This window comes from Podarcis filfolensis (genome assembly GCF_964270895.1).
Source record: "Podarcis filfolensis genome assembly, chromosome: 4".
NCBI lineage: Eukaryota > Metazoa > Chordata > Lepidosauria > Squamata > Lacertidae > Podarcis > Podarcis filfolensis.
Genome location: NC_139607.1, coordinates 64,589,549 through 64,617,457, shown reverse-complemented (window position 1 = coordinate 64,617,457; position 27,909 = coordinate 64,589,549). Strand labels below are relative to the sequence as shown.

General features: G+C 40.9%; 1 protein-coding gene and 1 long non-coding RNA gene across 4 annotated transcripts in view; one reads left to right on the top strand and one right to left on the bottom strand.

Moving 5' to 3' along the window:
- The window catches only part of LOC310761632, a 41,122-nt gene that overhangs the window by 7,112 nt on the left and 6,101 nt on the right, over nucleotides 1–27,909 (top strand). For 2 of the 3 annotated variants that reach the window (XR_014547603.1, XR_014547604.1), the window contains exon 2: nucleotides 24,518–24,625. This is a non-coding gene — a long non-coding RNA (uncharacterized lncRNA). Of the gene's footprint in view, nucleotides 1–24,517; nucleotides 24,626–26,806; nucleotides 26,897–27,909 lie in introns of all 3 variants that reach the window. The other variant, XR_014547605.1, reaches the window with a different exon arrangement.
- Nucleotides 449–27,909, bottom strand: RCSD1 (RCSD domain containing 1). The gene is made up of 6 exons (XM_083611685.1): nucleotides 27,427–27,909; nucleotides 9,349–9,453; nucleotides 6,340–6,429; nucleotides 4,834–4,905; nucleotides 2,957–3,154; nucleotides 449–1,447 (listed from the first exon to the last, which is right to left on the bottom strand). The coding sequence occupies exons 1-6, from the start codon at nucleotides 27,475–27,477 to the stop codon at nucleotides 833–835; spliced, it is 1,131 nt and encodes a 376-aa protein (XP_083467811.1). The 5' UTR covers nucleotides 27,478–27,909; the 3' UTR covers nucleotides 449–832.

Sequence of the window (27,909 nt, the reverse complement as noted above, 5' to 3'; positions counted from 1 at the left end):
AGCACATTGTGTGCACACAGGTCTGTTATGGTCTACTCTTGCCTTCCATCTTCCCAGTGATGTTTGTAATGTGGGGCCAAGATATGCAGAACTGGATGTGATAGGGAGAGCTTGCAACTTAGTGGTGGTGCATATGGTTAGCATCTAGAATATCCTAGGTTCAGTTCTTGATCTCTCCAAATAGGGCTGGGGGGAAGCACTGTTACCAGTCAGTATTGTCAATACTGAGCTAGATGGACAATGATCTGACTTTGTATACTTCAGAAAAGGGGATGAAAAGAGTTTGCTAGATGTTATTCTTGCAAATGGAATTTTTTCCTTTACCACATATAACAAATTATTCCATAGTCACAAACTAAACCAGAAGGGATTGTTTTGTGTGGTTGTGTGGGTGACCATGTAATTGTTATGCATGCAGCATAGTTTACAGCTGACAAGCCACAAGAGGTTTGGAAATGTCCACTTTAATCAGAAAACGTAACTAATATGCATGATAGTTCTTTCTATATGAAAAATGCTTAAAAAGCCCCAGTAATTGTTGCATTCCTTAAGTCAACATACAATAATTCTCTGCGCAATCGTTCTTCTTGGTGTGCCACCAGCTTGAAAAGCCTAGAATGTTAATTGTCTGTATCAGGCTATCCTCCATCACAGATGACCAGATTGCTGCAGTAAATAGCCTAAAAACTGCCAAAGGAAAAGGATAACACTGATATCTTTGGGGTTTTCCTTTAAGGAAGAGCTTTTGCTCATTCATAAGAAAGTACTGTAGTGGGAATCCCTCCATAACCTTGGTTTCCCATTTACTGTGTGCCCAATGATTTTACTACTATCACACTCTGGAGCTTGTACAGGTTTCTGTGTCTCCTGCAAGCTCTGGAGTTGCAGTGTCTTGTTTGTCTGATATCAGCTGTGTGTCCTCACTCTCTCTTAATTGAGCCACCCTCTCTCCTTTATCTTTTATTTCCTGGTCAGAAGCAATACCATCTTCCCTATCCCTCAAAGTGCTCTTCTGTGATTTTATTTTTGTATCCTCTGCATTGTCATGATCTGGATTCTTCTCTTTGTCGTCTTTGATGTTCTCACATGAATTTCCCTCTGAAACATTCTGATGTGGCTTCTCTTCTTTGCTGTCTTTGCATAATACCGTTTCTTCTGCTCCTGCTTCTGTCTCTTTGCTTTCTGTTCTTCTGGACACTAGTCCTGGTGGGGGGTTTTCATCAGATCCTATCTCTTTTTGTTTCTCATGGTGATCTAGACCATCCACAGGGGGAGAGAGTGACTTTGTTGCCTTTTTCTTGTCCATAAATACACCATTCTCCTCCTCGGCACCATTCTCCTGAGATGAAACTGTCAACCCTATATCTAGGTCATCTCCATATTCTGATTGAGACTTTCGAAATCTTCTAGAGGGTGGTCTGCGTTTTATTGATCCCCGTGTGCGTACCTGAAAATGGATAGAGCTGTGATTGAAAACCATAAAGGAGATCAATGCTGCAAAGTCAACAAAACACCCAACATGGATGTTTACATGTTTAGACTCTTAGTCATATACTGTACTATTTCTCCTTTACATCAATAGCATTTGGCATCAGCTTCATTTTCATGAGAGAGAACAGATGGTTGCCCCTTATCACAAAAGGGGAGAAGAGGTTAATAGATTATTTTCTGTGCCCACCTTTGTGTGTATATGACTGTTGTGTTGTTACACAGATGGGCAGCATAGCATGCATGGATGACAAATATGATTCTCTGGTCCATGCCAACTTTAGGGATTCTACCATAACATGAGATTGTGTTCAAATCTGAAAACCAAGAATTTAGGCTGAAGAGTGCTGACTCATTCTCTTCCTGCTTATGAGTAAGAAATCAATTTCTATGGAAAGCTATTTATTTATTCATTTTTTGATCCCAGACTAAGTGAAAGAAATAACGACTTAACATGTTCAGTGGCACCAGTGAATGGTCCAGGAGTACTTGATGCTGCACTGCAATATCTGGGATACTGGTAGTTTGGTCAAGACTGAACTTCATGGCCAATAGCTTATGACTTTGGGATCAGGTCCTCAAAAGCAAGCATGCACAAGATGAACAGGCAAGGTCAACTTTCAAGTAGATCAAATCCAAAGTGGCTGTTTGGAGATCAGGGAAGAGAGAAAGCACAAGAAAGGAATATCAGGGAAACCAGACAGAAGTAAGGAGGTCTAGATTAAGATGGTGCTCACAGTAATGCATATGTGGGTTGATTTTTCTATGTGCACTTTTATGTGCTTTATTTTACACAAGATTACTTTCAGTTGTTTGCCTCCAAAAACTATCTCAATGCTTCCAATCTACACTAACCTATTTTGTGTTTTCCTTTTGCATTTTTATTTTGTAAACCACCTTGTGATCTTAGGGTGAAGGGCAGCATATTAAATAAATAAATAGTGGTGCTTGTGCTGTGTATTTTATCACTTCCACTCAATTACTACTTCCCCACCCTCCAAATGTTCCATAAACATGTCCTTTACTGCATGTGTGCATATGTTTATTTACCAGTGTGCACAGGCCTTTAAAAAATATTTTGTCCATGGCATTGTGCAAGAATTAAACTTCTACCAAAGCAAACATTTCAAGCATCTTTCACAGTAGGCAAAATGGACATTAAAAAACAAACAAACAAACAAACAAACAAACAAACAAACCCCAAACATGTTTTACAATTTACTGGTTTTTGTGTGTGCGCAAAATAGCAGATTCAGAAATAAAAACATATCTGTATATCATGTCCAGTTGTGCAGCAACAGAGAGGCAAGGCAGGGCAGGGCAGGAGGAAACATGGGTGCCTCTGATCTCCAGATCCTTTCCCCAACACAAAAAGCCATATTCTCTCTCTCTCTCTCTCTCTCTCTCTCTCCTCTTTCCTAACAAGTCGTCTCCTGCATTGTGGAAGACCAGCACACATATACCATACCTTGTTATAAAATTGAAGATGAGTGCCCTCTGGTGGCTTATCAAAACTAACTGGTGTCTCATCAGCTTCACTTGATTGAGACTTTGGGCTGACAGGAGTGGATGGAGGGCTGTTAAATGGAGAAACCATTACTTTTAGGCCAGGGCTTTTCGGAGAAGCTCCTGGCAGCAGGGCAGCTGGAGCAAATGCCAGATTGGCCTGCAAAGAAAAGAAAACAGTTGTGCCTCAATATTATCACCCCACCTATTACCAAAAGTTTGTTCTGGATGTGAAGTACCCTTAACAGATTAATATATTAACACACATGTTCTCAACTGTTTGTCTTAACTCAGAACCCAGGTCTCAATGCCACACCAATCGCTGTCACTGGACACATGCATTTGGTGGTGGCAAGTTCCCATTGGCACTGGTGGGTTGGAAGGCAGAGAGATCAATGGTAGATGGAGCCAGAGCAACCAACAGGCAAGGCCAGCCCCCCTTCCTCTCTCTGCTGAGTTCTACAGAGGCTACACTGAAACTCAGGAGGAAGAAGCTGACAGACAGTGCTCCATTCGTCCTTATGGACCAACTTGCGCTGTATACAGAAGTACCTCTCAGAATCCTGTTCGCTTTTTCATGTGAGGCATGGAGCCTATGGCCTTCATCAATCCCCACCAGCATAGCCAATAGTCAGGGATGATGGGAGTTGTAGTCCAACAACATCTGCAGGATCAGAGGTTCTCTACCCGCCCCACCCCCAAGCTTCCAGAATGACCTACTGCCCGCCATTTGGAAATTACTATTGTTTAACATGACTGTAGGGGGAGCCCTTGCTCTTAAAACATTTGTTTAAACAGCAAATGTATCTAGCAGTGACATTGTTAACAAATTATCTGTAGAAGAGAAGATATGACAGGATAGTTTCCCTTCCCAAATAGCTGGATCCAAAGACTATTCTTGTGTCAGTGAAAGCCTGAAGCATTTTCCAGCCCCTCAGCCAAGAGAATGTATCTTCAGTGGCTTGGCACAGGGAGCTTGTGAACAAAGCCATAATAATATTAGATTTAAATCTCTCTATCCATCTTCATCAAGAGAATGCTCCTAAGCTTCCAGTGTTGTGAAATCTTTCTCACTTCCCGTCCAGATGACTACCAAAAATACCACAGGAGAAAAGCATGTGGTTGTGATGTTGTTCATGTCTGAATCCCCAGATAATGCAGCTGTTAAGGTGACTAGTGTAGCTGAAAAACCTGGGTGTCATTAGCAGGGCAGTGATATGAGGAAGCTCATATTGCTTGGGATCCTGGAATGCTTTTGTAGTGGATTACTAGGGCCAAGTTCACAATACCAATAGCATGAGCTGGGACAAAAACAGACGCTCTCATCTTTAACAATTAGCCACACTAGCATCAAGCAAGCATTACTGACAGAAGCAAATACCACTGCAATTTTAAAAGCACATGGAAAGTGATAAAAAGGGGAATACATGTATAGCAAAGATGACTAACCCTTTTTGTCCCCAAAGCCACATTCACCCTTAGCCAATCCTCTGAGGGTCACATGCTAATGGTGGAGATGGCTACCCCACACTCTCACATGTGTACATAACACACACAGCCCCCCTCTGCAGCTGATGTATGCTGATCAACCAAGGTGAGGGCCCCACCTCATTCATCAAAATATTGATCCCATGACAAGTTAGGGGATGATTTACATCCTATTAAGGTACTGGGCTGGGTGGTAATTTTTTAAACATTTTTTCTTTCTGCTGTGACTAACAAAATCAGTGAGGTGTTTTGGGGGCCCAGAAATATTTACTTGGAGGAGCTAAGGAGCTAGCTTCCCTTGGAGTATAGGACTGCATCCTAACTTGTAATGCGTATGTAATCAGATCTTACCTGTAGCTTTTCAATTAGGGGAGAGCTTTTTACCTTAACCTTTAGAGGTTGTGAAGCATTTGGAGATGGCTTCTGTAGAAGAAAAAAAAAGGAGATTGCTGCAAATAGGCAGTTTGCTATACATTAAGGCTGCACATAAGGGATGGAGAAAGGTGGAAAAGGAACAAAATGAGCTGTCGTTACAATCCTTCTGATAATGAATTTACCTTATAAGTCAACAGTGGCAACAACTGGGCTCCTGAGAAATAAGAGGGAAACGTCAGCATGCATGTGGGAACCTCAAGGTGGGCAAAAGGTGGGTTCCCCAACAGTTTTAGGAGAAAAGACGGCCTGGCCTTAGCATGCTGGGCAAACACAGATGCCTTGGGCCCCTTAGGGTCTATTGCTGCCGTTTCCATCTTAGGGCAGCCCAAGGTATTTTTGCTGCCTGAGGTGAAGGCAGGGTGCTTCTGCCCCTCCATTTCATATCCAGAAGACAAGCAGTCTGGATTTTTTTTTTTTTTTACTTCCATACTGGTGACAGGACAGCATTCATGACTGCACTTGAGGGCAGCAGCCTAACAGAGGATGCAGGCCAGGCCTCATGGCATGCACTTGATGACTGGATATTCTACCAGTTTTGCATTTAAAAAACAACAAAAAACATTCTGATGTATTTTAAATTGTGTATTGTATGCTTTTTAAAAAAAAATGTAAGACAATTTTTGTAGTGACAAATATAATAAATAATATAACATTGAACCATGTGTACATGTACACCCATCTTCTTCTGGAACAGCTGGGTTGTTCATAGAGATATGTGGCTTCTGTGTTCCTTTATCCTTTTAGATTAGCCTTCCCCATCTTTGTGCCCTCCAGATATTTTGGATGACAACCTACACCAGCCCCAGCAAGCATGGCTGTGCTGGTTGGTGCAGATGGGAAAACATATGGAGGGCACTGGTTTGGAGAAGCCTGTTCTAGATTCTCAGCTAGAAAACAGTTCAGATTCTCCAAACAGACTGATGCTTATTCTAGTTGTATATGATCCAAGCAAAGCTGACATCTCATACTGTCCAGATAGACAGAGCTGCCCTTTCATGTCCCGTATGCTACACAGCAACACTAGCCTTAACCTTAATGAGGTAGGGCACCCATAGGCTAGCCTGAAAGCTATCTTTCTTCTAGTAGTAGTGAATTTATGCAGCTGTGCCATGGCTCAGCAGTATTAGTGGTTTGTGTGGATGGAATCATGTCCCAGTGGTAGAAGGAGAGCACCAATTGTGTCTGTGCACCATTGTTTGACTTGTAATAAGACTGACTTTCCCTACTCTGTCAGCACTGAAGGATGCCATTGGGATCTAAAGTGACATAGGAAATGTGTAGCATAACAACATCGACCTGATACTCATTTAGTCAGCCAGCCCACCCATCATACTAACCTCTGGACCATTACATCTTTAGAGAGACTGACACTGCTTACAAAAGGAAAGGAAACAATAACTTCTTCAAAACACTGATACTTACTAGCTCACCATTCTGGCCAAGCTCTGCCTTGTTTGTGTGGAGAGGAAGGGAGCATGGTGGTTTTCTACGGGCTGGTTTAGTGACTGGTATCTAAAAATAGAGGAGTAGCTTATCAGTTGACAGAAGAGGAAGGAAGGAAAATCAAATGGAAAAATGCAATCTTTATATCGGGAAAGGACCTAAGAGCAGATGGTTGGGGAAAGCTCTTGAGATGTTACTGCCTATTTAGCAGAACTCCACTAATGTCTCTCAAGACAGATGGAGGCCAACAACAACAATCATTATTTTGCTAGACTCACCTGTCTTTTCTGTTCTGGACAAAAAGAGTATAATCATGATTTCTGTTTCCTTTTGTTTCTTGTTAGAAATATGCAATGCTTTCTCCACTCAACAAAATTACTACACTACTCTATGCTGGGCAGAAAGTGTCACAGTCACCTATTGCATAGCGTCTATAACATTACTGATAACAAGTGACACAACTCTCCACATGCCTGCGCTGTGTCTCAAGGCAAAGTAAGGAGAATAAATTGTTTTCTGAGTTCACTAGCTCCTGTGAAGCAACAAAGCTTGTTACATTTGAAAGCTTTTTCATAACTGACTGTCACCAAGCAAGACTTAAGGTGCAAAGTTATATTCACAAGTACTATCAGACTAGTTGCAAGAACTTGTAACAGTAAGGAACAAGGGGGTGAGACTCGGGGGCAATTTTGCAAGTGCCTGTGAAAATGGTATTTGCAGTTCTTGCAGCTGTAAACTGAATGAAAATATATTAAGGAAATATACCAGTACTACAGTGGTTCCTGATTATCAGCACCTTGGAGCCCTTTATGATGCATGCTCTAATTGCATTTTAACCTCTGCACAATACTGCTACTGCTACAAGCCCTGATCTGGTAAAAATTGTGCAGTATCCTATTAATACATCATTGATACGAAGTGGGTAAAGGTGTTACTGCTTGTATATGCATCCTTAAAAATAAACTATAGCTTGTGTGCTCTCCCATATAGGAGAGGGGGTGCTTAGCTTACAAAATAATGATGAAAATGGAAGATTTACAAACAATTAGAGATGTGTGTCTGTGTTGATAAGGCTTTTTTTTACTGGTGTCACTGGTGTTATGGAATGCACTTCTTGCTGAAGTTTTAGAGGTCCTATCTGTACTGGCACTCCACTGGCTTTTGAAGACACACCTATTTAACACAAACGTTTCTTTGATCTCTTTGCAATGGTCTCCTATTTTAACTGCTGTGTTTTTTTAATGGGATTGTTTTGTTGCATATTTTAATTATGAATTTATTAATTTTTAAAATGATTTAATAGAATTGCTTCCTGGTGCATTTTAATTATGGTTGTTTATATTTTAATACTTGTATTATTGGTTTTTATACTTGTAAACAGCTTAGAAGCCTATTTTGGCACTCAGTGCTTTATATATTAGATAATGCTGCTATAGATAATACAAAACAGGCACCATAGCAATGGATTTGCTACTCTGAAGAAAGAATTAAGACAAATTAGTAAAAATAAATAAAAATGCAAATTTATTGTGTAAAAGTGTTAGGAAAATTCTAAAAATCCCAACTCAAGGCATTTTTTGCATGCGAACACACACCCTCTCTTCTTGCACTGTTGTTTTCTGAAACTGAAGATTTCATTAATTTTGTACAGTTTAGTGCCAGCAGCAATTGGCACAAAAGAAAATCTAGTTGCAGACCATTTCATCCAACAGCGAAACTAGAATAGTAATGCAAAATAAATAAATGCATTTCTGTGATTAATAAAGCATAAGCACACATGAGTTACATTATTATTAAATTTGTATACTGCCCTTCATCCAAAGATAACAGGGTGGTTCACAATATAAAAGTACAAAATGGGAACACAAAATACTTAACACAACAAAAACAAATCAATAGCCCCCCTCCCACAAACACATTGTGAAGTCGATAGAATATTTTATCAGCCAAAGGCTTGGTTATAGAAAAACATTTCCCCAGGTGCCTAAAGATATGAAGGTGCCAGGTGAGCCTCTCTGGGGAGAGCATTCCACAAATGGGGTGCCACCCTCTGGGCATCTCATGGAGGGGGCAGATGAAGAAGGGCTTCAGATGATGATTGCAGGATCTGGGTCAGTTCATATGGGTAGAGGTGGTCCTTGAGGCATTGCAATCCTGAGCCATTAAAAGCTTTATAGCAGTAGCCACAGACCCAAGGGGTGGCTGATAGGGCTACCATAATTCTCCTGGTTGGAGGGAGGCCTGGCACATGGCACAGTCACTAACACCATACCTCCCCTTTCCCAGAACCACTGTGATTGGGGTGCCCCCTGCTCTCCCCAGCTCCTGTCTTCCCAGGCACATCTTACATCCCTTATTTTTTTTAAAAAAAACAGCCAAACCCCCTCAAATTTAAAAACACACAAGTTTAAAAGTAGTTTAAAACAATTTAAAACATTTTAAACAACTAGGGCAAGGCCTTTCCCAGAGAAAATGATGTTGTGTGGACAGCTCTTGCCTCCCCCCAAAGTCGCTCCCCTCAAAGGGGAGACTTCGCCACCCCAGGTAATTATATAGCCCCCACTCCCCAGGTAGATTGAGCCTAGGCAGACTTTCAGTCAGTCATTCAGCAGGGGTTGGGGTTGGTCAGGCTTCCCTAGGCCAGCCAAAGGTATGAAAATGCCAGCTTCCTCAAGAGGAAGAGGAATTCCAGCAGCTGTGGAGGAGGACCAGATGAACAGCTCGCCCCCTTCGCTAATGGTCTCTGGTTCCTGCTGCCTTCGAGAGTGAAACATCAGTTCTCCAGATAGCCTGTCACTCAATTTCCCTTTCCTTTGTGGTTGAGTTTCAAACTATTTTAATGCTGCCTCTATAACAGGAAGTATTATTGTTTCTTGTTAGGTTTCATTATTACTGTGTTTTAATATATTTTTTGTAGTAAGCCACCCAGAGAACGTTTGTTGATGGGCAGCTATAGAAATCCACATAACAATGATAATTGTACTTCACCTCCTTTCCAGACAGAGATGACTGATCTTGGAATTTTCCTGCCAGCTTTGCAACCGAGGGAGTTGTGGACTTCTCTTCCACCATGTTGGTTCCTGATGGCTTGTCCTGAAAAAAGACCAGAAACAAAAAGCTTGTCACTGTATGAAAAATATGGCAACCAGTGGAGATTCTGAAGTTAAAAACAATTATTATAAAGCAACGGGTAGTCACTTCCAGCTCTGTCAGGAAGTCTTTGAGTGATAGCCAACTAAGCTATACTCAGACTAGACCTATTGAAACATGGGTGTAGCCAGGGGAGTGCAGGGGCAGCTGTCCCCCCCTAAATCAAGTCAATAAATAAAAATACTTAACTAACTGACCAATTGTGTTGCAGATAACTCGGTTCTGCCCCCCCCCAAAGTCTGCCCCTGAAAAATAAATCCTGGGTACGCCCATGTATGAAAATCAATAGACTTACATTAGGGGTCAGCAAGGTTTACCTTGCCTGGGCCGGTTCATTCCAGCGGAGATCCCTCCATGGGCCAGATCACGGGTGCGCATGAGAGTGCGCACCCGCGATTTCCAGCATCTGCGCAGACGCGATTTCCGGCACTGCAGGAGCGAGTCCCTGCGCTGCGCTGCGCTGGTTTAGCACAGCGCGCAGGGACTCGCCGAGCAGGCGGCCTGGTTCAGGGGGGGCTCATGGGCCGGTTAAACGACCCCCATGGGCCGCTTGTGGCCCATGGGCCTTAGGTTGCCGATCCCTGACTTACATCCATTGCTTTCAGTCGATCTACTCTGAGTATAACTTAACAGGGCATGTCAACCTTTGTCTATTATTCAGCATGATAATTTGACTTATTCTCTGTTGAAATGTTGGAAATCTTCTTTTGTGTGTGTGGGGGTGTGTGTGTTCCATATTCATTTTCAGAGTGGCTTTCTCCCTTTTCTGTGTTTATACAGGGTGAGGGAGTTTGAAGTATCCCAATAAATAAAGGTAATGTTCGGGGCAGGCGACTGGGGGGGGGGGCAAGGCATAGTTGCAAGAAATTGGTTTGTGGGAGAGGATGGGAAACTTAAGCCCCTGCCCTGTTTGGTGTTTCCCTCCTTTAAATGCTACGTAGCCCAGGCCATTTTTACTGGCAGAACCCCTTTATGGTTCTGGAGTCCGTCTAGGGAGAAAATGTTCAAACTGGGGGAAGGGAAAGACACCCCCCCACACACAATGTGACCCATATTAAGAGCCCCTTGAGGTATTCTAAGAACAATAGCTAAGTGGCGCAGTACAAAAAGGAAAGGGACCACCAGTCCCACTCAGGATCTCCTGCAATTCAAGCACTGTTTAAAACTGCTTGAGGGGGAGAGTTATTGGCAGGAGAGAATTGGCAGGCAGTAGAAAGGTTAAACAACTCCCACCCCCTTACCCTCCAATTCTTTCCTGCAAGAGCTGGGAACTCTCTGTTTCCCTCATAACTTCTATTTCCGCCCATATTGTTCCCTATGTGTGAGAAAGAGGTTTGTCCTTCAATTCACAGGAGGCAGCTAGCATACCATTCTAAGATTAGACAAGAGCAAACTAGCTGTGGACCGTGGCCTGCAGGATTGGCAGCTGCAGATGCTCAGATTATGCTCCCAAATATCACAATTAAAGGAAAACCTTTAAAACAGAAATGCATATACTAGGGTAACGTGTGCATATGCACACGTTACTGAAAATAGCATTAAAATGTATCATATTAGGGAAAATAATTTTGCGAAAATGTGTACAATAGGCAAAATTATTTATAAACATATGTGGGTTTGGCTAAATTAGGACTAAAATGCCAATGAATTTTTATGAAGAAAGACTTAAAAAAATAAGTCACCAACTGATCTGGAACTTAAAACTGGAAAATTGAGAAACTGAAACTGACAGATTTGCCCATTCCCAGCTGCTACTTCATTTTAACAATCTTGAGATTGTTCCAGGTAGGGTCTCTATATCTCTGTAGTATTAATATTTGACCTCACATTTGTCCTCTTTCTGAGAATCACAACCATATCTATGAGTTCTCTGTCTGATGATGATTGGATAACTATTTAAAGTCCCCAACAACAGCAGAGCATTACACCAAAGGGTTGAGGTGGGTGGAATTAGACTAGTGCAAAGTTGACAGCACAATCGGATGGAGCAAAGATGTAACAGGGAAGGAGTGGGACTTCATTGGAATCTTGTGCCAACCCACAAATCTGTCCTGCAACATTGCCAGCAGAACACTACACGTGCAAAAGAGGTGGCATAAACATTCCCAGTCAAGTCAGTGGATGTCCCCAAGAAACTATCCCCCCACTTTCCCTCAGAACTGCAGTAGAAGATAGGATTCCACCTAACTCTGCAGCCCATCACATCACGTCACAAAGGAAGAATCAATATGATTTTTGCCCATGGAAGTATTGCATCACTAACCACCTAGAATTGTTGGAGGATATCCACAAGTGTGCAGATCTACATACCTATCTATATCAACTAGTAATTTGCAAGAAAGCAAAAAGAAGAGAGGAGGAATAAACTGACAGTTTTCACTACCGGGATAAGTAAATAGCAAGCTTGATCAGGAGTTGGGATGAATAGCAAAGTAGTCAAGTTTCCAAATGACACCAAATTATTCACAGGAAGATTACATCCCAAGCAGACTGAGAAGAACTCAACAGATCTCTACATATTGGATGACTGCCAACAAAATGGCAAATGAGATTAAACATAAGTGAGTGCAGACTGATATATCCCGGTACAAAAAAAGAGAGAAGAAAGAATAATCTAAATTGACTATAACCACTCAGGAAAAATGATTCTGAATCACTGAAAGTGTTAGCTCCATGTGTTGCACCAATGCTAAAATGAATATTCAGAAATGAAAATAATACCATTACAGTGGTACCTTGGGTTACATACGCTTCAGGTTACATACGCTTCAGGTTACTGACTCCGCTAACCCAGAAATAGTACCTCGGGTTAAGAACTTTGCTTCAGGATGAGAACAGAAATCGCGCTGTGGCGGGGTAGCAGCAGCAGGTGGCCCAATTAGCTAAAGTGGTGCTTCAGGTTAAGAACTGACCTCCAGAACGAATTAAGTACGTAACCAGAGGTACCACTGTATATAAATCTACACTTGTGCCATGCTGTATGCAGCTCTGATTGCCCCATCTCTAAAAATATACCAATGAATTGGTGAGGTACAGGAAGGGGTATCTAGAATGATCAAGAAGCGGAACATTTTCTCCACAACGAACTGCTTAAAAACTGGAGTTTTAATTATTAATATTGTGGACAGTTACAGCAGCCTCATACCAAGGTAGACTATCAGGTCATATCTGCATGCAGTTTAAGCACATATAATACACCTACTACACAACTTTGTTTTCATAGATGAGACTCTTGTGGACATTGTAAGAAACAGAAAATAGCCTAATTTGTATATGGTTCCTACCTAAAATTTGTGTTTCTTTAATTTTAGTCTAATGTGTCTTTAATAATAATAAACATGTGCTTTTGTACATCTGATATGTACCATGTAGGTATCATACACAACAGGCTGAAACTACTATATTTACAAAAATATGCCGGATAGTGAGAGCTGGAAAAACAGAGTCACACAGCTCTCAACAGCCAGTATCTTAAACACAGTAACGGTGACAATATTTGCAAAGGATAGCTTATTAACATAATCCCTCTTAGTAAAAAAAAAAAAGGAAAGTTGCAATGGAAAAAAATTCATCCAGCTGCATCTGTGAGTGTCAGGGAAAGACACTCAGAGGAAGTGGGCCTTGTTCCCACAAGATAGTGGAATGACCCTGAGGCTAGCTTTATCAAAACTTAAGTTTTTCTCTTCTCTTTAACTTTTCCTTCCTTCTAGAATAAGCAGTCTCATTTACAAACAGTGAAGGAACAAAAAGATTGATACTGCTTTACAATTCTTAAAATAGTTGAGAGGTATTTAAACATTGGAAGAACAAGGGCCAAGACTACAGATAGCTTGAAGAAGGACCACAGTTTATGGTCATATATGGTATATTGCACATTCTGAAAAGTTAACAGACATCCGGTTAGCTACAGGCCAGGCCAAACCTGATATTTTTGAAGCAACTTGGTTCCTTTCATGTCCTTTAATTGTCTGTGGACAGCATTAGCCAGCTAGGGTCCCAGGAATCTATTGAGCATTGCTGGATTATTTTAAAGAGAAGATATACATAATCATCCATGGTAACAAAGAACAAAAAAGACAACCAACAGAGTAAGATCCTGCCACTGCCCGTTCAAGTACATACAAAAACCAGGGAGGGGACTGAAAAGTAAGCACCAGTAACAGTCATGGATGCAAAAAGGAAGCAGCAACGCTCAAGATTCCTGGGACCCTATGATATTGAGACACACACACACACACACACACACACACACACACACACACACAGTATATGGTACTTGTTTCAACTGAGGCAATTTACACACCATGCATTTTAAGCAGATGACTTTCCATAAGGAATCCTGGGACCTGCAGTTAGTTATGCGCTGGATTGCAATTTAAACAGAAAAACTTACACTGGTCAGAAAGCTCCTTCGTATTTCAAATGCCTCTTTCTGTTTACATATTAACTATGGTCTGTCATTTGTAATATATATGTAGTGAGAGACTCATAAGCAATGTTTAAATTGCATGTCACATGTGAAAACAGTCTCAAATGGCAAGCATTTAATTTGTGTTATTTTACCATAAATATATTGCTTCAATTGTTAAGTGGAGGCAAGTGTTCTAGTAACTTAAAGAAGAAGCCAGTAAAGAAAGTTGGTGAAAAAAACAGAAAACAAATAGGCAGAAACAGTGATCCCCCCCCCAAAAAAAATACTGTTTAGGGGTACTCTCATTTTGACTCAAGAAAATCACCATTTTATAGTTCAAATCAGGAAAAATAACTACAGTAAATGGACAAAAGTACAAAGATTCACAAAATGTTTAGGGGTATGCATCCCCCCAGAAAAAAAACACTGGACAGAAAGAATACTTGCTCAAAAAGAGAGTGAATCAAGAGAGCCTCTATTGAGATTGTTAACTCTCTTCATGGGCTCAGCCAAGGCAGAAGTTACTCAGGAAGTGGGTAGACTCATGTTGGTCTGTAGATATTCCCCTAGAAGGAAATTCCACAATGACTATTCTGATTGGGAGCACACAGGAGCAAGCAGGGGCCCCTGCACAAGAAATAGCACATATTAAGAGTTGAGTAAACAAATGGCTCCATTCTTACCAACTACACTGATCTCTGAGTGAACATCCTTTTTCTACAGCCGGCTTTAGTTTTATTTCCCCCTCTCCGTATGTCATGACATTTGGCAATCTGATGCACTCCTTTGTAAAGAGGAAATTGTGCAATTTTTCTTGCATCCTCTGCAGTTAAGCCTCTGTTGGTGTTTAATAAAAAAAAAGTAGCTGCAAATAATCAAAGCTAATATACTCAGGCTCCCAGTGCAACCCTTTCTATAAACTAAAGGTTGCTTTTCAGATGGCTGAAGTTCTTTTGTTAAAACTTCCATGTGTTTTAGAAGTTGAACCCTTGCTGTTAAAAGTAAGCACCACTGAGTTCATTGGTGCTTGCTCCCAGGAAACTGCACAGGATTGCAGTCACACTGATCTTGATAAACTTACAGTAGTATATTATATACTGCTGTTCCTTGGTGTAGGTGTGTATAATAACAGATAAACACAGTTGCCTATATTTTTGGATTTTTGTTGGACTGTGACTATAGGGTCTGTCATGATGTGCTCTTGTATTTCAGAATTTACCACTGGGGAGGAGGGAAGGGTGGAATCTTTTAAAGCAGTCCATCCCCTAGCAAATATTAGTATTAATTGTGATGACAGTTTCCTAATCGACAATTCTCTAACTCATGTCATAGTTAATAATTGTAAAAGTGAGTAGCTAATTATTTGACAGTGGTGGACAGAATTCAAGATGGTGGCATTTCTGGGAAAGACGTAAATATTATTACCCTAATTAAGACGCGGGTTCTCAATATTTTCCTACAACTCTTTGAAGTTCTTTCAAGGAAGAAAACTTACTTTGCCAGGACCACCAAGAATAATGCCAATAGTTAAGAACGATAATCAATAATCATAGAACTAAACAAGTGCATAAAAATATTCAAATGTAGATATATCAATGTTAATGGAGATGTTTTGCCTGAAATTAATACCTGAAGTTGTCAAAGGCAAACTTTAATAAAGTTGCAGGAAAAGCAGAGACTATAGCTGACCTGATCTGCCTTTCCCAGGTGAGTTAAAGGAAACATTCAGGAACAGCAGGAGAGTATGAAGGTAAAAATATTGGCTATCTTTCCTATTTAAAAGCAACTGTCTCTACAGTTTGAATAATGAACAATATTTCTATTTAGAATAATGTTTTCATAGAATTCCGTCCTTTTCTCATTGGTTCTATAACTTCTTTGCCTGAGCAGTGTAGAATAGCATTACACTGTGTCAAGAGTTTCTGTGACAGCTACAAGTTCCGAAATAGAACCTGGACAGAGAGATGCCCATTCTCTGTTCACAGTTTTTCTCATGAGGGTAAATTTGAGTTAAGGCTAAACTTGGGTTAGCTTAGAAGGGGTAATTTGCTTTGGGGCCTCTAGAAACACTCAGCTGTGTAGAAAATGTAATACTGTACTGTATTCAGAATTGCTAAAACTGTTGTCTGAGGGAAAGCGTTATGCCGTGCAGACTAATACCACTGAAACACACAAGAGCCAGGAAGAGCCTTATATAGCACAGTTATGCACAGTTACCCAGTAGGATTTTTTAGCTGATGTTTAGTTTTTTGAGTCTGGATTTACAGTAAGTTGTTATGCTTTTCTTCTTTCTGTGGTATGCAAAGAGCAAGTGGCCCCTTCTCTTTAAATACTGTCTGTGCAGATTAGTGAAGTTGGCAGAATTCATTTGTGTAACCCAACATGGAAACATAAATCCCTTTAATCAGAAATATGACTCAGAACATGTGCACTACTTTTATTTTGTATTTTTGTGAATAACTTGGGTGCCTCATTTTGAGACAGAAAGATGGACTAGAAATGTTTTTAATAATAATACTTTATGTGTACATAGCAACTTTGCGAGGTAAATGGGCATGGCTTGCTCCATTTTACAAAGAGGAGGAGATATTGCATGCCTGAGGGGAAGTAGAAAGAAATGGCCTTGTTTACAATTAATTAAGTCCAAATTTGCATTAAGAGTGAAATTTTAAACAAACATACTTGGAAGTAAATCCAGTTGAAATCACTAAGGCTCAATTCCTGATTAGCTTGGTTTAGGATCTTCCTGGATACTAAAATTAAGGTAGCAATTCCGTGCACCCTTACTGGGGAGTAGTAAGTCCCATTGCATTTAATGGAGCTTAGCTCTGAGTAGACATGTATAGGATTTCACTGCACCTGTTCCCACCAGATTCTCAAACGTTTGTCTTCTGCCAGAACAAAATGCTTCCCTACTTGTATCACTGTTCTTCCCTTAGGAATCCCTTTAATCTTGTATCATATAACAAGGCGAACTGAAGGTAGGCTGTGGTTCACCAGAAGATCTCTGGCCAATTCCTGGTGGACCACCTAGTGCCTGCTGGTTGCTAGGATTCAAAGTAAAGAATGCTGGATTAAATTATCCTTGGGTTGATTTAGCCGCTTTAAAGCAAAAGTGCATGCTCAGTACCAGCTATGCATTAACTATTGAGATATCCTGAGTATGCCCTCTTGTTTTGTCAATATAAAAGGCTTCAGTTCACCACAGTGAAGTAAGCAGTAGTGGGCAGTGAGGCACAACATTCACCTGACCTACGGTTTCAGAGGACCTCTGGTTGCCCTAGTGGGAGTGAGGTTGGTGTAGTGCAAACGCACCATTGAGAGTATCAGATTTGGGGGGGGGGGTCACCTGTGAAATGTGCAACCACTAATCTTCATTTTTAATGCTTCTGTATCATTCACTTGAGCCCTCACATTTTCTTTCACTCCTTTTAAAACCATTTTGTTAATAAATATTAAATAGTAAAATAATTTTTTAATGTATGTGTCACTCCAAGGAGGGAAACCTGAGGTCTGTTGTGGGCATGCATGCAGGTATTTGTTTACGTGTGTGTGTGTTTTGTTGTTTTTTTAAAATACATGGTTTTTTTATATACCAGATTTACACAAAAGATCAGTTAAAAAAAAAACACAAAACCAACCCAGGCAAGGATTTGGTGTTGCTCGCATGAAATGCTGCTGCTTCCTTTTCTCCTCTTTGCCTTTATTTATTATCATTTATTATTATCATCATTTATTAAAATTAAATACTGCCCTTCATCACAAGATCTCAGGACAGTTTACAGAATAAAATAAAAGATAAAAACACAAGTAAATAATTAAAAGAAAACCAACAAAACAATAACCCCCCTCTCCCACCTCCTGCAGGCAATTTTAAGCTTAAGTGCAAGTTATGCACAAAAACAGTTCTGTGTAAAATAGCTGCTTTAAAAATAAAAAATACTGGGAATGTGCCTTCAGCAAGAACCTGGTAAAAAGAGGCAGGTTGCAGCCTTTCCTTTGGGCTGATGGAAACAAAATGGAAGTAGGTGGTGTGACAAAAGGTGATACCCAGTGAAACAAGAAAAACCATATACACAATGCGCGTCAGTGCACCCACTGTTAGGTAACATAACTTTTATATTGAATTTTCCCATCTTACTGGATTATCTGCAGATTGGGAAAATCTGAAAGCAGCAGTGGGGGCAGGCAGGCTGTGGCCTATATCGTGTGGACACTGCGCAAAAAAAGCAAGAGACAAGTGGCTTCAGATCCACATTTGACTCCAGTGTGAATGTACCCAAAGTAACATTTTGAGAAACATGGCCCCAAGAACCTCTTTGAGCCTTTGAGATGAGTCCCCCCCGCCCAGCATATGAACTAAATAGTTATTTTGAATGGATAGCTTTTTATTATTTAAAAGCTGTAGTAGCTGGCACGTAGTTATTTTTGAGTGGCAGCAAGGCAGCAGATATGTAAATAACATTGCACATTACACGTTTTGTTTCTCTGTCACATGTACAGCTTGATTTTCTAGACTGAGGCAGAGTGCATTTTGCAAATTGTAGGTTTCTTATGTAACTAACGGCATATAACCACAATGTCCTTTCATAACAATAACATCCTGATCTAAACAAGAAGTTCTCCATACCCCAAACTATACATGATCAGCAAATTGTGTACAGAGAAAAGGTGTAAAATGTTGTGAATAAATCAGGCCAGAAAAATGTGAATCCAAATAATGGAAGAAGGAATCAAAGGGGGCAATAGAAGCAGGGCATTTAATTCACAGTGCCACAATAACCTGGAAGGAAAGGTATCATCCTTTATTTATTATTTATTTAAAAGGGTTCTATACCACCCTTCAGAATAACCTCCAGGCCAAGGCCATTAAGCTTACTAATGAAAGTACTAACACAGCTGTGAGGGAAAGCATACTGGGTGATCTCCAGCTAAGAAACACTCAAAGTATGCCCACTGGTTTCAGTTATCCTTCTCCAAGTATGACTAACACTGGACATTTTCCATGATTAATAATATGAGTGGGGAACCTCAGGTGAAGGGGCAAAAAATGGCCTTTCAGGCCTATCTGGCCCTCAGGATTCTTGCCCCTCACTGGCCCTGCTCTACCTCCTTGAGTGCTTTTGCCGGGTTGGAATGTGTCCTTGAATAATCCATCCCCTGGATGGATGGGTGGGTGGGTGGGTGTGTAGAAACCTCTGAGTTTTGCATGGCTTGAATATAAAGGCATTTGCTACTCTACCCATTTTTGCCTCTGGCCAAAGATATATACCCCCAAAAAAGTTGCCCATGAGGGAATGTAGCCCTCAGGCTGCAAAAAACTCTTCACTTGGTTTATAGTAGCTTATGAAAAACTGAACGTAAGGATTTGTTATTAAAATTGTGTCATAAGGTGAAATATGCAAAGATCTAAGATCACACAGGAAACCAGTCTCAGACTCCAATTCTATGCATACCCATTGAACTCAGTAGCACTTACTTCTGAGCAATGTGGATTATTTTAAGGTATAGCAGCTGTATTGCAAAGTGACCATTTTGTTTTGGAATAAGTGGCGACCCTCCCTGAAGAGAACACAATAGCAAGCAGTGGTCCTCCTAAGAGGGTGTGTGCAAATATACAAAGTTAGAAATAGCCAAGTCTTGGAACTGTCTCAGTTTTTACTCCACAGGACAAATAGCATCACTGGCTTCCTTCCTTCCTTCCACAGCTGGCAACAGCTGTTGTAAACATTGGGCCTCAGCTTGTCTGGACCAGGGTATCCTTTATTCTCTGAAGTATTCACAAGCCTGTCCTTATTACAGAATGTTTAAAGCTCAGAGACGGTTGTGCCAAAGTGAAGAGAGTACTAATAAACAACCCAAAAAACAAGAGTGGGCTAATCCAGTTAGAAGCACAACAACCCCATCTCTGAAAGTTTAATCATTTTTTTTCTGTGTCTCCAAAAAATGCGAAGTTCATTTTGGTAAACATTGCACATTTGTTTGGTGAACGAAGGTTTTAAAACTTTTATCTTCTAAATCAGAAAAGTATAAACTCTCAGCTATCATATGGATAAGTAAGACCTCGCCTACACACTGGCTGGCAGTGCTCCACATGATGAGGAACTCGGAAATGGAAAACAAGGCTACACATTATGGTCATAAGTGTGTAAAACTCATATAACATGAACATATGATTTTCCGGTGGACTCCTTTGATGTGTAGACCAACCCCCCTCCCCCATGCCACTCTTTGTTGATCTCTGGTACTTCAGCTGTGAAGTCATGTGTCTCTCATTCTGGGAAGAACCCGAACAGCAAGGTAGATTTGTTTACAGTCATATGTTAAAAGCCATTACTTCCCTTCTTCTGAAGCAGCTTCTCTCCCATGATCTCAATATGCAAGCCTTTGGCTGCTCACCACTACCTCCACCCCTTCCTCAGCCCATGAGACTAGTTAATGAGGGAAGAGAAAGCAGAATCGCCCAAACAATAGAAATGATTTTCAAGTAACAGCTTTAGTGCAAACAGTACTGTATTCTCAGACTCTTACTTAGTGCCATTTCCAAACATGCAGTTTGTATGTTTATAATAATGGATCAACACTTGTGCCTTAATTTTTCAATTCTCCTTGAGGACATGGATATAAGAACTATTATGATGATCTCCTGCACTTCAGAACTTACCCATTTTAACTGGAGATGCCTGGGAATGAATCTGGGACTCCTGCACTGCTGGGGCCTGGACTGGATGACCCTTGGGGTCCCTTTCAACTCTACAATTCTATGATTCTGTGATGTTGTGCATGTGAAGCATGTGCTCTCCCACTCAGCTATGGCCCCTCCCCATTCCATCAGGCTGCTAAGAGGAAGCGGGACTATTCCATCACCTCAGCTGAGAGACCAGCAACAGCTGTCTCTTCCTCTCCTTGAAACGTTTCCATCCTAGCTGGAACTTGGAAACAAAAAACTAGTACCTGAATCTGTTTTTCCCCTCCTCCTTCCCCCAATCTATTTTCCTTCCGTGTTGTAAGGACAACCAGTGTCTTAGTACGGATCATTGTAAGCTGCTGTGGGAGCCCTTTTCAACCAAAGAGCAGGATGAAAACCCTTCAAATGATCAATATTATCGAACCCCTGCTGATCACAAATTGAAAAGGCCTTAGCAGCTGGGAAATGCATTTTTGCATTGAGATTAGCCGTGGTACAACAAAAGTAGGTGAGACAGGTAGTGGTGTAGTGTGAATGACTTTTCTTTACAAAAAGTATTAACACTTGAGCTATTCTTTTAAAGTAATAAATCTGAGGAAGATACAACATGATATGCCTGTAGGAAAAGGTCTAGAGAAAATAGTTAAATGACATATTGGCCAGCATTGAATGGCTTGCATGCGAAAGACCTTAGTACTATTAAGGCTGTTTTCACACACAATACATCAACAAACCCAGGGCAGCCAGTGCATGTGTGGCACACTCAGCAGACAGTCACAGCCAGTCTTAGATCTCTGAACAGTAGATTATGATGCATGTATTTTCAAAAAAACAATTTGCCACTTTTACACTTTATAGTTTTTTGGCAAGCATAATATTTGCATTCAGATGTAAAAACAAGCTATAGTTTGTCATAATGTGATCAAAGTACAGTGAACCTTGGACTCACATGCCTTTTTCTTCTATTTCCCATTCGTTTGTGTGTAACGGGAATAGATTAGATAAACTCCTATGGTTCTAATTTGCCACAAAAAAGCAGCTCACCCACCACCCTCCAAACCATGGTTTTGAGGGTTGTCTGAATCGAGTCACTATGGAAAGTGATTCTTAATTATGGAATATCACTGAAATGTGCCTATACCAGTATACTGGGATGATAGTAGTCCTTTTAAAATTTCAGATATTCTCCCCAAAAAAATAACAATCCATGAACTTTTCCTCTCTATATGAGCAAAAGGACTGTAGTGAAGAATAGAATAAATGGCCACACCGCATTTAGGAAGAACGTGTAACGCTTTTGTAAAAAACAAAATATGCCAGGATAATCCACCAGAATTGTTTGAAGGCACTAATCTAATATGTAGATAATACTGATCAGATACATATTGTATTTCTAGTCCTTCAGAAATCTTGTATGGTGCATTACAATTACAAATTGTAATTGTATAATATAATTGTATAATAAACCACAGAGCCTAGGACTTGCCGATTAGAAAGTCGGCGGTTCGAATCCCCGTGACGGGGTGAGCTCCCGTTGCTCAGTCCCTGCTCCTGCCAACCTAGCAGTTCAAAATCACGTCAAAGTGCAAGTAGATAAATAGGTACTGCTCCAACGGGAAGGTAAACGGCGTTTCTGTGTGCTGCTCTGGTTCACCAGAAGCGGCTTAGTCATGCTGGCCACATGACCCGGAAGCTGTACGCTGGCTCCCTCGGCCAGTAAAGCGAGATGAGCGCCACAACCCCAGAGTCGGCCACGACTGGACCTAATGGTCAGGGGTCCCTTTACCTTTACCTTACATATTGTATTTCTAGTCCTTCAGAAATCTTGTATGGTGCATTACAATTACAAATCCCATGGCAAAGTGTTCTTAAAAATAGCCTGGCACAGGAAGAAGGGAATGGTCTTTCACTGACTAGCAGTTTGTTAAGAGTTAGCAAATTAAGATGTAAGGATTAATGGCCGCTTTTCATGCTCCCATAGATCTGTGTTGGGCCTGTTCTGTTTTCTTCTTCCACTAAAGATAAGGGAAGTAAGGCACACAGTGAAATGGAAAAACTGATACCGAGAAAATGAAGTGCAGAAATACAGAAGGGTTATAGGATAAGATGAAAGGTTCAAAGCGGCAGATACCGGGAGGAATAGGGATGATGACCACGTATATGTGGCTCCATCCTGCTTTTGTGATAACTCCTCATGCAAGTGATGGGCCTTATGGACTGATAGTTGAAAATACAGGCCCCACATCTGATCCTGATCTCATCACATATAAAGTTAAGTGGGGTAATATGTAATTCAAGCAGACCCAGATACAATGAATGGGTGATGGACCAGATAGACCATCAGCCTGACCTAATATGCAAATTCTATTTTTTATTTATTTTTTAAAAACATATATTTAAGGCAAAAGGACATCAATTATCTTGCTTCCATAAGCTGATAAGTGGGAAACATTTCAACTCCATCTGCACACTTATATTTTCTGGCTTGCTCAAAATGTTGATTCTGGGAAACCCAGGTAATGTAGAGTGTGTAAACATCTCTAATCAAGCCAGCTTCAAAATAGTTGGGAGTTGAATGAAAGCTAAATTAAAGTGGCTGGCACAAGGAGAAGCGAAAGTGTCTGTTTCCTGTTGCTTCTATGCATTATGCCTGCTCTGCAAAGACGAACTATTTTTACCATTGCACCTGGCAAGGTTATATAGGCCAACAGCTTTTCTGACCACTTTTGTCAGATGTTGCTTACACAACTTAGTTTATTTCAAGGTCACACCACAAAACTCTGGGCACATTGGAAGCCCCTCTCCCACAAGAATAATGGGCACTCTACTTTGTTAGGTGTTGCTGGGAATTGTAATGCAACCCTTTGGGCTGGGATGCGGGGATAATTGCTTCAAATGTGCTTTAAAGGTATAGTGTGTATCCAGAAGGTTGTGTACACATTCCCAGTCTGCATCCAATGCACTGCCACCACTGCTTTGGGAACTGGTGTATACACATTGTCACATGCCATCTCCATCTTGTATCTCATTGTGCACAGTGGCGTAGCGTGGGTTGTCAGCACCCGGGGCAAGGCAAGTAATTTGCGCCCCCTAACCCGTGGATTTGCTCCCCCTAACCCGTGGATTTGCGCCCCCTAACCCATGGATTTGCCCTAACCCCAGATGTTGCGCCCGGTGCGGCCCGCCCCCCCTGCACCCCCCACGCTACGCCACTGATTGTGCATTTCCCCCAAACCAGCTCTGAACTGAGAGAAAGGCTGAGCTAGCTGTGTGTTAAGATGGCAATGAGCACACAGCCCAATACTACAGATCTGTGTCCCTTACTTTAGACTATTGGCCTTTTAACAATGAGATTAAGGAATGGAATCTAGAGAAAGGAGCTTGTAAATCTTAACACTCCTCTGAAAATTGGCCTCTTTGAGACTTCTCATTTTTTTGTCAGACACATGTCTACTCAAAAGTAAGCCCCAAAGGGCAAGTGTGAGAAGCCAAATTCTCTGTTTTTTCAGCCACACAAGTATAGAAATACTTGATTTATTGGGCTGATATTTTTATGTAACATTTCTTCTATAGTTTCAATTCTGCAAACGGCTATAATTTAATTTATTATTAAGACACAGCTCTGGAAGCCAAGTGTTCATATTACTGGAGCTGGCAAACTAAGATGATCAAAGGTAGAGGGTGCCAGGAGCACTTTATATAATTACAGGAAACATTTGAAAGGAATGGAACTAATTTCTCCCAGGGGAAAACCCAAAAACAATAGAAGCAAAATAAGAAAAATATAATTACTTTAAACCATGAGGTGGCAGTTTTAGATTAAAGTTCTAAAACTAGGTCATATGTCAATTTCCTCAAACTAATTGATTACTTACCTTCAGTTCTTTACACTTCTCCCCTCCCCCCAGAGGAACACCCCCCTCCTGCCTACCTCCAGTTCAGCGGAAGGCACTGTTGAATGCTTCTCCTATTCTGATGGCCTAGATGTGACCACTGTTTGTTCCGGATATAAGCTGGTAGCTACTTTTTGCATGTGATTCTCTCTATACAGCAATTAATATCTTGTGATCCGATTTGCCACTGCTAGCCTCTAAATTACAAAAAAATAAAAAAATGGGCTTCAGAAACTTGACATTATAAAATATTTCATTGCTTATGACACTGATTAACTGTTTGCTTCCAGGGAAGCCAATCTACAAGAACTACTTTTTGAGAGGCTTTGCAGACTTTCATATGATGAAGGAAAGCATTGGCAAAGACGTGTTGAAAAGGGCCAAACCTGAAGCTTTTAACCAATTTGATGTGCAACCGTCCTCTCTCAAACAACAGCTCATCCTGATAGGTTACACTCAGTCTTAATTTTGCTGTTGTTGGCATCCGTCTGTCTCGAGAGACAATGGAAGAGTGAGTGAGTAATCATGATTTGTTTGGCAGGCTGGCTGAGTTGGGAACTCCCAACTTTTCCCTTTAGGGCAGGCTGGGAAGCAGGTGGCCCTCCTGATGATGTTGGACTCCCAACTCCCATCAGCCTCAACCAGCATGACAAATAGTAAGGAATCATTGGAATTGGAGCCCAACAACATCTGGATAACCATAAGACTGCCTTAGAACATTATATCATATTGATGGAGAATCCTAGTTTAAGAATTAGATGTCTTTTTACATGATGTCAGGAGCTGGAGTAGGTCAGGGGAGAAAAACACCAGTGCCACGTGATAACATCAAAATGTGCCACCACCTTTACCTTAGCCTTTTGCAAGTCCTTTTTCAAAGATAGTACACAACATCCAGTCTGTACACACTAGATGGCAGAGGACAGGATAGCCATGTTGCTTTCACCCTTTCCTCTTTTAAAAACACTTTGCCCTCTAGCCCAGCAGAGGGTCGAATGCCTCCAGAAAATTAAGGGTTCCACTAGAATGGGGTTTTTTGCAGGTGTATTCTGCAACATGTAATTGATGCAATAATAAGACATTGGTGGTGGATTTATACAGGACTGACCACATCCTTTTACTTTTCTTAGTTGTTCTGCAATACTTCCCCAATGTTACGTTACTACTGTCTCTGAAGTAGCTCTCCTGCAGTTTAGTGCAACAAAAGCAGGACAAACCCTTTAAACACCAGAATATTTGTAGCATAAAAAGTTACAGGATTTCAGTAGGGCGTTATGGGATATGCACAGATTGGAAACGAAGCAATATGTCCACCCCAAAACTTTTGCAGGTCCAAACAGCACTGAAAACAGAATTGCATATATCCACCCTAATGCTATAATGAGCACAAATAATCATGAATACACAATAAAAAGGATACAGTATCTGTAGAGGCCCAATAAACAAACTAAATAAAAGGTTCACAAAATGGCAGCATGCTGGAGAAGGCTTGCTGTCAGCCACTTTACCAAACAAAAAATAAAACAAGCCTAGTAGGGTGCATGCTTTCATCCTGGGGTTGTAGTGGAGATGGAAGGAAGCACACAGCTTGTAGAGATTTAAATTAGTTTTCAATACTAATAAAATAAAATCACAAAATGGTGTAGCTGTGGAGATGGATGGGTTGTTCATCGCTGATTGCATCACAAACACAGAACCTTATTCTGCAGCAGTCATAAAAGCAATCAATGCTCTGGTGACAGTCAGATACAAAATGCTGCAATTTGACTGCAGGGAAAATGAGTTAGCCTTGCAAGGAAAGTGCAACATTGAGGCTAGATATGCAGACATTGTGCAACATAGGTGTATTTATTATGCAATAGATCAACAGGGCAGCCTGAGATTTGGCTGAAGTTATCAGAATGACGAAGCTAAGCTAGTATGGCGGAAAGCAAGAAGCAATGGAGAAAAGAGGATCTATCATATGCATTGAATACTATTAAGCCTTGAAGAGCAAACATGTTCTTCTTTATATCTTGAATATTTATAAAAATATGAGCAAAACCACTGCATTTTCTGGCAGCAATCTAAGCCCCAGCCATATTTGTTTAAGATTTTGTGGTCTTACCTATTTTCCTGCACATTATTTGACCTGATTCCATATTATTTGGCCAACTTGCCCCCCTCAGATATCAACCTACTACTTCTAGATACATAAACAAAATAAAGAAATGCCATCCAGCTCACCTAAAATCTTATTGAAAGAAATTCACTTGCCAGCTTTTTTCTGGCAAGGCACCTGAGCCTTTAATATTTGTATGTTAGACAGAATTTCAACAGGTGAAGCACTCAATCACCACAGATTTTCCATGGGAAGAAAAACTTCAGCAGTTGGATTTCTGCAACTTGTGTGTGGTGAGTGATACAGGGCATAAGAAATTCTGCTACAAATATAAAATGGAACCCAACGTGCGGTCCATGAGTGAGTGATAAGAAACTGAGCTCTAAGCAACAATGTAAGTTCTGAGAACATACAGCTATGACATTCCAAGCAGAGAAATAAGCTTATGCCTTAACAGCAGATTATGTATATATTGTAAAGTTTAAAACTGGATTTCTGCATTCTGTCCTAAAGAATGTCGTGCCAGTTTCAATTTAAAGAAAAGTAGGTAAAGTTTTAATTCCTTAGTGACAGACTCAGAAGTGAATGAACTTCCACACACTCTTGGACACAAACAGATTCCTGAAGCCAAATCAAATCAACCCACATTCTGTCAGGAAAGGGACATGAAAATTGCATTTCATCCAAAAGCTACAAAAACAACAAGAGCAGCAGCTCAGTCATTTGAGCTGTTTAACTTGAACCACATTTACTTGAGTCAAGTTCCAAAACAACACAGAGATAACCAAAGACCGAGACAGGGAGAAAGGTTGAATATTTTTACCTCTCTGTTGTGCAGGTGTGGGATGTTCTTGGGAAGTACTGGTTCCCCCATCCCCTTCCTCTTTGGAGCTTCCCTCTGTCTGTCTGGTCTGCCTGTACAAAGCCTTGCCACAGGCCGAAAAAAGAACACACACTTCTTGGGAGTGCTTAATATCCAAGCCCCAGCTCAGCTTAAAAACTGTCAGAGTCCTAAGTGGCCTGCACTAGAGAACCAGGAAGGCGGGGAGGTTGGGTGGGGGAGAGGAAGGGAGGGGGAAGGGAGGGAGGCAAAGCGATCAGGGTTTAAATTTAGACATGAATCTAAACAGATACTGGCTTTCTCAGAGAACGCAAGAGAGAAAAAGACAGCAAAGCAGCCTATGCACCCTGCTTATTTCCTTCATCCTCGCTCTTATTTCTCAATTTTCTTCTTCCTCTTCTTGCAGCTTCTTTTTCCGGTGAAGGGTGAAGGGTTTTTGTCCTGGCATCTCATCATTTTATTCTG

What these genes read in the sequence shown, in the direction of transcription:
- RCSD1 (XM_083611685.1), bottom strand. Translation starts at nt 27,477, where the DNA reads ATGGGGGAACCAGTACTTCCCAAGAACATCCCACACCTGCACAACAGA. An exon ending in CATCTCTGTCTGGAAAGGAG is followed by an intron (nt 6,430 to 9,348) that starts GTGAAGTACAAT and finishes CTCTATTTTTAG; the next exon opens with ATACCAGTCACTAAACCAGC. An exon ending in CCCTAATTGAAAAGCTACAG is followed by an intron (nt 3,155 to 4,833) that starts GTAAGATCTGAT and finishes TTTTCTTTGCAG; the next exon opens with GCCAATCTGGCATTTGCTCC.